Source organism: Acanthopagrus latus, chromosome 19, assembly GCF_904848185.1.
Source record: "Acanthopagrus latus isolate v.2019 chromosome 19, fAcaLat1.1, whole genome shotgun sequence".
NCBI lineage: Eukaryota > Metazoa > Chordata > Actinopteri > Spariformes > Sparidae > Acanthopagrus > Acanthopagrus latus.
In genome coordinates, this window is record NC_051057.1 from 7,853,217 (window position 1) to 7,863,484 (window position 10,268).

Below are 10,268 nucleotides of genomic sequence, written 5' to 3' on the forward strand. Positions count from 1 at the left end.
TGTTTATTAATAAGCCTCCTCATGAGGTATTCATTTTTGTTTTGTTATGCTTTTGTCTTTTTCCATAATCTTGGAAAAAGATGCTTAGGGTCATATAAAGAGGAATTAAACTCCTGAAAACTTTAGAATCGTAATTAAACACTGGGTTACCAGAGCGTTAATAGTTTTTACCAGAGTGTTAATAGTTTTTTGGCGTCATCATTTTTAAATGTAAGCTGACCACGAGGCCAGTGATCCATAAAACATAACATGCTGGTCTCCTTTTGTCTGTTTGCAGTGCCTGAAACCCCAGAATGGTCAAGATGATGTCCACGCTAAGTTTGCTAAACTACTGAGTGATCTCAACAAGGCAGATGCACCGTACACCCTCAGTGTGGCCAACAGGTTGTATGGGGAGCAGTCCTACCAGTTTGTTAAGGTGTGTGTGTATGCACGCGTGTTCCTGTGTACACCTTTTTGTGCTCAAAGCCAAACAAATGGTCAATAGAATGTGATTATTACATGTGAATTGCTACAAATGGTTAGAAAGAATCCATTTGAAATGTGCTGTTTATCGTTCCAGGATTTCTTAGCAGAAACCAAAAAGCACTACAGCGCTGAGCTGGAGTCTGTCGACTTCAAAACCAATGCTGAGGAGGCCAGGGTCAACATCAACAGCTGGGTGGAGAAGCAGACGCAAGGTAGATCTCATACAAACACACACTCATAAGTACATTACATAGATGAAGCTGAGGGAGATTAATTTAGGGTCTGTAGCCACGCCTTCTGCATCCTATTAAAAACTGCATCAGTGGAGAGACTGAGACTCAATTTTAGCTAATCCTAAAGAACTTTTATCTTCCAACTTCTATTTTAAAATGTCTCTTTCTCTGACAGTGTTTCATTGTTTTCTAGGTGTTTATGTTTCATATTTAATTTCTATCTTACATCAGGCAACTACAACTAGAATTTGGAGGACAACAAGAAAACACATTTTCCTGATTTTTTGACGTTGCTAGAGCCTGTTGATGATGGTGGTTTTTCTCGTGACTGTTCACCAGATAAAATCAAGAACTTGTTGGCTGAGGGTGTTGTGGATAACGCGACCAAGATGGTACTCGTCAATGCCATCTACTTCAAAGGCACCTGGGACAAACAGTTCAAGGAGGAAGAAACATATGATGCTCAGTTTAAATTGAACAAGGTAACCCAGCACAAAGACAGCACTGAGTGGAGAATGATGGGAACAAAAGCTGCATTCTGGGTTTATGAGATGATTTTGCCTGATGGTGCACAGTTTACATGAGGTCTGTAGCTGGCACTCTGATAGCAGACCTGTTGATTCAGCTAGATGTAAATTAACAGCTTGAAAGTGATACTAGTCATTATGAGGTATCATGTTGCAGCTTCACAGCATCATGTAGAAAATAAACCCTTCGGGGGATTTATTGACTGAGCATGAACCCACTTACTCCCGGAGTGTTTGCACACTTGATCCCAGAACATTACTGGAATGATCCTGTGAGGAAACAGTTGCATGTGTTAGACATCAGGCTTCTGTCGCAATTAAATCAGAAGTATTCTGATTTGAGGTTCGGTGTATAGGATTTACTGGAACCCAGTGGCCTTGTCAACTGCTTCTGGGGTTCAGGTGATTATCCTGGAATTAAAACGCAATTGTGAGAGTTGTATTATTCAAGGAGAGCCTCCTAAATCCTTTAATTCAGGTCGGACTTACGATGTATATTCTAAGTCATAGGTTTGACAAATGGTGACATAAGTAGTCAAAAAGCCAAGCATGTATTATAGTTTCAGGAAGTGTAAGTTCTGTTTGCTGTTGTTGTTAGAATGACACGAAGCCGGTGAAGATGATGAGACAGAAAAGTGAATATCGTCTCTTGAAGATTGATGATCCTGACATCAACTGTAAGGTATGTCCATGTTTTTCAGCTGTATAGTTTTGTCCATGTTTGTCTTCCATTCAATTTAATATTTCAATATTTTATGGACCGGTTTAAATGAAAAATGATGGACAAATGTATCAACGAACTACTAGTTCCATTTTTTCAGGGGTAAAACCATCTGGCTTATGGTTTTTAAGATAAGATTCCAAAGCTGCAACTATTAAACTCAAGGAGGCAGAGACTTTATTTTGATGAAGAATTACTTTTTAAATGAAATAATATTAAAAACATAATGTATCTGGACAGATCCTAGAGATGCCCTACAAAGGGAACGACCTCAGCATGCTCATCTTCCTGCCTAACGAGATAGAGGATGACACCACAGGCCTGGAGAAGGTAGGACAAACATACACACACAGTAAACAAATGCACATGTTTTAAGAGACAGACTAATAACTGAAATTGTATCCACACTAGCTGGAGAAGGCGCTGACCTATGAAAAATTTAACGAGTGGACGAGTCCAGACATGATGATAAAAGATGAGGTGAATGTGAGCCTGCCTCGATTCAAGATGGAGGAGAAGTATGACCTGAACGATGTCCTGATCAGCATGGGCATGAAGGATGCTTTTAATGTTGGAATGAGTGACTTCTCCGGTGAGACATGTCATGAGTTTATGCTGAATATTTATTCAGAGAGCAGAACAAGATGATTATGAGACCTCACTACCTTACAGAAATTTGCACATCATCTGTTGACAATCTAAGAATAGATTAGAGAACATTCAGATGAAAACATTATCTATCACCAGGACTGCCAGGAAGACCAAAATGAAAGCAATCAAAGTAAAGTCCCAAAAAAGGTTGTTAGTGTGCATGGATAAGCAACAGACTCTCTCTCCTCTCTGCTGACAGGCATGTCTCCTGCCAACGACCTGTTCCTGTCAAAAGTCGTCCACAAAGCCTTCGTGGAGGTCAACGAGGAGGGAACCGAGGCTGCTGCTGCCACTGGTGCCGTTGTGACCGTCCGCTCTGCAAAGATTACTGAAACATTCATCGCAGACCACCCCTTCCTCTTCTTCATCCGACATAATGACTCCAAGAGCATTCTCTTCGCTGGACGGTTCTGCTCCCCTTAGTGAGTGAAACTGTACGTCCTGTAGACATGGACAGATTATGAGTCAATGGGCCTCTGGGCACAGACATGTAAAAAATTCCCATGGCATTACATTTTCTATTTAATTTTCTTTTTCACAGTGGGGTTGAATCTTGTTCAAATCTTTTGGATAAATGCATGAATCTGTCCTCATACTTTATACACTCCCACATTCCACTGTCACTACACAGTGATTGCAGTTGTTTCCCTCGTTCTGTTCATTGCAGTGGTGTTTGTGCTCAAACACAAATTTTAAACTCAACACATTTCTTGCCGGTCATGAATAAGTATGTGTTTTCCTGTATTTGACTCAAAATGTTTTGTTACCTCTATCTTTTGGCCATCTCAGTGTTGTATGATTCAAAATGTTTTCCTCTTTATCTGGAAAAAATGTATAAATCTGTCATTGATACTGAGTGAATAAAGGTAGAATAGAATAGTATTGAACAGAAGCACCAATAGCTTCTTCCAAACCTGTGTGACACTACATTGAGGAACCCACAGTATTGTAGTATCACCATTCTAAGTGCAATTATCTCTACTGTAATTACATTATATGCACACAAAAAACAGAGTGAAGACAAACGAGTTCAGAGTTTACTACTGCCACTGAATGCAAACTATGTTCTTTACCTTGACAAACTGAATAAAGAGTGAGGTATGAATCAGTGTCATGTCCTATTGCTGTTTCATTTCTATAAATAGTCCTCTGGTTAAATATACAGGCCCACTTCAGCGCCTCATATCTGCAGTGATTATGCGTCCACTTCAGTTAACTGATGTGTTGAGACCAGACCCATAGGAGACTTTATTAAGAAGATAATGTAAATATACCCATAAACCATGGCAAGATATTTGTAGATTTATTTTAGACAATATCTTCTGTGACTTTAAGCTCCTCTTGCAGAATGGGCTTTTTGGTTTTATAAAGAGTGACTTTGCAGTGGAAAAAGAACTCTATTTAATTAATCTCATTATAATTCTTGCAAAGTTTTACATCCTCAAATGTAAATTTGAGAAAGTGAAAAATCTATTGTGTGTCTTTATGAAAGAATTGGAGTTGCATTTCAAGTCAGTATCCTCTGCCAAGAACAAGAAAGCCATCAGAACTGTGAGACTGTGCTCCCACTTTGATATCTTTAATTCAGTCGAATTTTTCATTGCTCATGACCCCTGGGATCTTTTTATTTCTTTTTATTTTGGTTTTTATTTTCCGTATCATTGATTTGTTTTTCAATGATTACTGTTGTAATGTTCCTATTACTACTGCACTGCTACCATGTGTGGAAATAAATGATAAATAAAGCTGTAAAAAATAAATAAATAAAACAAATACTTTTGATCAAAACTAAATTTAACAATTTCAGACACGGACGCGGAACTGTGTAGGGATACGGGGTTCTACGGTTGAAACGAAAGGAGTGCCAAAAGAAAGGCTGGTCTGACGGCGATGTAAAGCAATGTGAATTTTCTCTATACAACTAACACTTGAACTGTTATAGATTTTTTTAGGTGAGCCTTGTTTTGGGTGCTTTCACTGCAGTACAAAGCTGAGCGTCTGGGCTGGAGCAGCTCTCTGCTTCTCCAAACTGAGGCTGCGCTGATCGGTGATTACAGTAGGGAACAAACCGACTATAGATATGTACTTTATATGACCCCACTTCAGAAAACACAAACTATCCCTTTAAGTGCTGTTTTCATTTTCATGTTCAAATTGAAAGCCCCATGCCATTGCAGCGGACAGTGGATGCTGGCAGTACGGGCGCGAGTGCTGTTTAACCAGTTGGAGCAGTTGGGTGTGTCTTTAATTGTCTGAAATTACGAGGAAGTTTTCTCAAACTGTGAAAGGATCTATGTGGGGGGGGGGGGTGTCATTCTTTAAAAGGTGGTTGTTCAAACAGAGCAGAACACTGACTGCTGATTGATTCAGGATCACTTGTGACTTGAAGAAGAGTGTCTGTCTCTCAGTAAGTACTGTTACTTGATAATGAATTGATTTTTGATGATGACGATGTGAAAAGATTCTTAATATGCAATTTGCAGGTCTTGATTTTTCCCCCTTGACCTGGTTTCCAGTGGCGACATGCGGTCAACCAGTGATGGACATTGTACTGAGTCTGGAGATATTGTTATTTTGTTTAAATCTGAATCAGTTTTGATTTGTAGGTGAAATGACATCGAAGGAAAATTGTTTTCTTTATTAAGAGCTGCTCTGGGGATGGAACACGTTACAGCAATGTGTCCCTTTTAGTAGTAAAAAAAAAAAAATAGTAACATATTACTGACATGGTTTTAGTTTAGGAACTTGTTAGGAACCTCTCAACCTCATCAGCAGCGATTTCTTATGCAATATCAAATATGTGTATACAACATAATCTCTCTAGAAAGTTGCATGTTAGACACTAATTTTGCCTGTACCATTGTGCTGAAGGTCTCTCATTCAGCAGCTTTGTAATCCAGCCTTGAGTTACAGTGTCCTAATGGAGACTTTGTAAAAATAAACCCATGATAATGAATCCAATGCTGAATGTCTTCTGTGATTATTCATCTATTTTTCATGTTGTTATTGCAGTTGTCGTCTGCGAGATTGACTTTGACTTATTCATATGTGACATCACTGTGTCTCGTCTATCATGTGGTAAAAAATTCACTGTCATCCTTTTTTGTATTAGACAAAATGGCAGCATCAGCCTCGCTATCTGAGGCCAACGCCACCTTCGCTCTGGCTTTGCTCAAAAAGCTTTACTTTGCTATTGCCAATAAAGTTAGGATAGGTGAGGAGGGTGTTTTAAAAGATATATTGAAATAGCCCTTCTCAGTCAGGTCAATGTTTGCCGAACTACAGACTGAATCCTAAGTGTTTAGAAATGGTCTTAATATATTGTCCGTTATGCATTAATATTTAGCAACAATCAGTGTCAATCATAATAAGTGCTCCGCCCTCGCTTCTTTACAGGCACAATGGCGTCACCAACCCCTCTGTCCAAGGCCAACACCACCTTCGCTCTGGCTTTGCTCAAGAAGCTGAGTGATAACGACAAGACTGGAAATGTCTTCTACTCCCCTTTCAGCATCTCTTCAGCCCTGGCTATGGTGATGATGGGGGCCAGAGGCAACACTGCCACACAGATGTCAGAGGTACAGAAGAGCAAAATGTTCTTTGGACCAAAACTGTTAATATCTATCTATCTATCTATCTATCTATCTATCTATCTATCTATCTATCTATCTATCTATCTATCTATCTATCTATCTATCTATCTATCTATCTATCTATCTATCTATCTATCTATCTATCTATCTAACAAAGTTGGAGGCTCCAAAGTTTGGATAAGTATGGTGGTAAATGTTTTGATGTTGCCAAGCCTTTCGAGGGCATTTTACTTGGAAGTGATTCTGAATCGGTGCTTATCAAAACAGTGTAACCCTGCCTGAGAGTCATGACTTGCACTGAGGTAAACATGTGGGTGCATGCATTCCTTAACAGTCAACCGATTCATAATAGAAACTGCCCTTTGCTGCCCCAGGTCCTCCGCTTCACCAAGAAAGAGCAACTGACAGATGAACAGTAGCAATATCCAAAAGGAATAGATGTAACAGAAATTACATTTACTCCTAGAACTTTGGAATATAGGATTATAGATTAACTCTGTCACCAGTTTTAGCCATGAAGTTGCAAAATGTGTTCAATTTTCTATTAATAGTCGCCTCAGCAGAAGGTGTGCTTGGAGAAGCAGGGTTAATGATGACTTATGGTGTCTATAGCCTTTAGCAAAAGCAAGCTCAGTTTGATTTTACAACACGTATGTCTTTTCTTGTTTGTTTTCAGTGCCTGAAACTTCAAAACAGTCAACTTGATGTCCACGATAAATTTGCCAAACTGCTGAGCGATCTCAACAAGGCGAACACTCCGTACGCCCTCTGTGTGGCCAACAGGCTGTATGGGGAGCAGTCCTACATGTTTGTTAAGGTGTGTGTGTGAGCCTGTTGTGCTCAGTGTGAGTACATTAACTACTGAGGCACACACAGTGAACTGCAGCGTAGTAGTTTAGTAGCCCTATCTAAAAATACTGTTGTGAAAAATCCAATTGAGTCCTTCACAAAGACTCGGTTGGATGCATTAAGCAACTTTCATGAAATCTTCACAGGCTTGTTCAGGCAACTGAGAGACTGAGATTCTTACACGTGAATTGCTACAAATGGTTAGAAAGAGCCCATTTGAAATGTGCTGTTTATCGTTCCAGGATTTCTTAGCAGAAACCAAAAAGCACTACAGCGCTGAGCTGGAGTCTGTCGACTTCATAACCAATGCTGAGGAGGCCAGGGTCAACATCAACAGCTGGGTGGAGAAGCAGACGCAAGGTAGATCTCATACAAACACACACTCATAAGTACATTACACAGATGAAGCTGAGGGAGATTAATTTAGGGTCTGTAGCCACGCCTTCTGCATCCTATTAAAAACTGCATCAGTGGAGAGACTGAGTCTCAATTTTAGCTAATCCTAAAGAACTTTTATCTTCCAACTTCTATTTTAAAATGTCTCTTTCTCTGTCAGTGTTTCATTGTTTTCTAGTTGTTTATGTTCCATGTTTAATTTCTATCTTACATCAAGCAGCTACAACTAGAATTTGTTGGACAACAAGAAAACACATTTTCCTGATTTTTTGACGTTGCTAGAGCCTGTTGATGATGGTGGTTTTTCTCGTGACTGTCCACCAGATAAAATCAAGAACTTGTTGGCTGAGGGTGTTGTGGATAACGCGACCAAGATGGTACTCGTCAATGCCATCTACTTCAAAGGCACCTGGGACAAACAGTTCAAGGAGGAAAAAACATATGATGCTCAGTTTAACTTGAACAAGGTAACCCAGCACAAAGACAGCACTGAGTGGAGAATGATGGGAACAAAAGCTGCATTCTGGGTTTATGAGATGATTTTGCCTGATGGTGCACAGTTTACATGAGGTCTGTAGCTGGCACTCTGATAGCAGACCTGTTGATTCAGCTAGATGTAAATTAACAGCTTGAAAGTGATTCTAGTCATTATGAAGTATCATGTTGCAGCTTCACAGCATCATGTAGAAAATAAAATCACTGGTGTGTAAACTCCACCAAACTTGAAAAGCCCACTTAGTATAAGGATAGTTATTCTTTACTTTGCATCCTCATTATCTGCCGGTTACATGGCATTGGAGTTGGACACAATAACAATAAATGTTGAGGGGAGGTCACTGGTTTTCTTTAAACTCTTTAGGGGATTTGTTGACTGAGCATGAACCCATATACCCCCTGAGTGTTTGCATCCCAGAACATTACTGAATGATCCTGTGAGGAAACAGTTTTGCATGTGTAAGACATCAGGCTTCTGTCACAATAATAAAATTGTGATTAAGCAAGAATTGAGATACAGTTGAGAGAGTTGTATTATTCAAATAGATCCTCCTAAATCCAACACACAGGACCTTTAATTCAGGTCAGAATTATGATGGATATTCTACATCATGAGCTTGACAAATGGTGACAGAATTAGAAAAAAAAAAATAAGCCAAGCATGTACTACAGTTTCAGGAAGTGTAAGTTCTGTTTGCTGTTGTCGTTAGAATGACACGAAGCCGGTGAAGATGATGAGACAGAAAAGTAGATATCGTCTCTTGAAGATTGATGATCCTGACATCAACTGTAAGGTATGTCCATGTTTTTGAACTGTATAGTTTTGTCCATGTTTGTCTGCCAATTTGATCTTTCAGTTTTTGTGGACCGGTTTAAATGAAAAATGATGGACGGTTAAACCATCAGGCCTATGGTCCCAAAAGCTGCAGCTATTGAACTCATGAAGGCTGAAAAATTACTTTTTATATGAAATAATATTAAAAACATAATGTATCTGGACAGATCCTAGAGATGCCCTACAAAGGGAACGACCTCAGCATGCTCATCCTCCTGCCTAACGAGATAGAGGATGACACCACAGGCCTGGAGAAGGTAGGACAAACATACACACAGTAAACAAATGCACATGTTTTAAGAGACAGACTAATAACTGAAATTGTATCCACACTAGCTGGAGAAGGCGCTGACCTATGAGAAATTCAATGAGTGGACTAATCCAGCCATGATGACGAACGATGAGGTGGAGGTGAGCCTGCCTCGATTCAAGATGGAGGAGAAGTATGACCTGAACGATGTCCTGATCAGCATGGGCATGAAGGATGCTTTTAATGTTGGAATGAGTGACTTCTCCGGTGAGACATGTCATGAGTTTATGCTGAATAATTATTCAGAGAGCAGACCTCACTTACCTTACAGAAATTTGTACATCATCTGCTGACAATCTAAGAATAGATTAGAGAGGTGCAGTGAAAAGACATTCAGATGAAAACATTATCTATCACCAGGACTTTCCAGGAAGACAAAAATGAAATCAATCAGACCTCCAAAAGGTTGTTAGTGTGCATGGATAAGCAACAGACTCTCTCTCCTCTCTGCTGACAGGCATGTCTCCTGCCAACGACCTGTTCCTGTCAAAAGTCGTCCACAAGGCCTTCGTGGAGGTCAATGAGAGGGGAACCGAGGCTGCTGCTGCCACTGGTATTGTCTGTACCTTGCAGTGTTTCAGGATTACTCCCACCTTCAAAGCAGACCACCCCTTCCTCTTCTTCATCCGACATAATGACTCCAAGAGCATTCTCTTCGCTGGACGGTTCTGCTCCCCTTAGTGAGTGAAACTGTACGTCCTGTAGACATGGACAGATTATGAGTCAATGGGCCTCTGGGCACAGACATGTAAAAAAAGTCCCCAACATAAGCCCCCTACATAACATTACATTTTCTATTAAACGTTCTTTTTCACAGTGGGGTTGAATCTTGTTTAAATTCTGTCTTCATTATTTCAGTGGCTCAAACCCAAATGTGATCTCAACTTCAACACATTTTTTGGCAATAAATAAGTATGTGTTTTCCTGTGTGTGTGTATATATATATATATATATATATATATATATATATATATATATATATATATATATATATATATATATATATATATATATATATATATATATATATATATATATATTATTATATATTATTATATATATATAATCTTTTTTTAGAAGCACCAATAGCTTCTTCCAAACCTGTGTGACACTACATTGAGGAACCCACAGTATTGTAGTATCACCATTCTAAGTGCAATTATCTCTACTGTAATTACATTATATGCACA

General features: G+C 39.3%; 2 protein-coding genes across 3 annotated transcripts in view; both read left to right on the plus strand.

The window, feature by feature from the left end:
• Window positions 1-10,035, plus strand: part of LOC119008262 (leukocyte elastase inhibitor-like) — a 16,545-nt gene extending 6,510 nt beyond the window's left edge. Inside the window, exons 6-13 of one of the 2 annotated variants that reach the window (XR_005071373.1) lie at window positions 278-418; window positions 563-680; window positions 1,041-1,183; window positions 1,827-1,910; window positions 2,190-2,279; window positions 2,361-2,541; window positions 2,800-3,088; window positions 9,825-10,035. Coding sequence is in view for 1 of the 2 variants with exons in the window: in XM_037078341.1 (XP_036934236.1) it covers window positions 278-418; window positions 563-680; window positions 1,041-1,183; window positions 1,827-1,910; window positions 2,190-2,279; window positions 2,361-2,541; window positions 2,800-3,023 (981 nt within the window). In the remaining variant the exon portion in view is untranslated. Of the gene's footprint in view, window positions 1-277; window positions 419-562; window positions 681-1,040; window positions 1,184-1,826; window positions 1,911-2,189; window positions 2,280-2,360; window positions 2,542-2,799; window positions 3,710-9,824 lie in introns of those variants that run through there. The other variant, XM_037078341.1, reaches the window with a different exon arrangement.
• On the plus strand, window positions 6,002-9,759 carry LOC119008264 (leukocyte elastase inhibitor-like). The gene is made up of 8 exons (XM_037078343.1): window positions 6,002-6,178; window positions 6,870-7,010; window positions 7,285-7,402; window positions 7,763-7,905; window positions 8,644-8,727; window positions 8,936-9,025; window positions 9,105-9,285; window positions 9,536-9,759. The coding sequence occupies exons 1-8, from the start codon at window positions 6,002-6,004 to the stop codon at window positions 9,757-9,759; spliced, it is 1,158 nt and encodes a 385-aa protein (XP_036934238.1).
• Window positions 10,036-10,268: the final 233 nt, after the last annotated feature.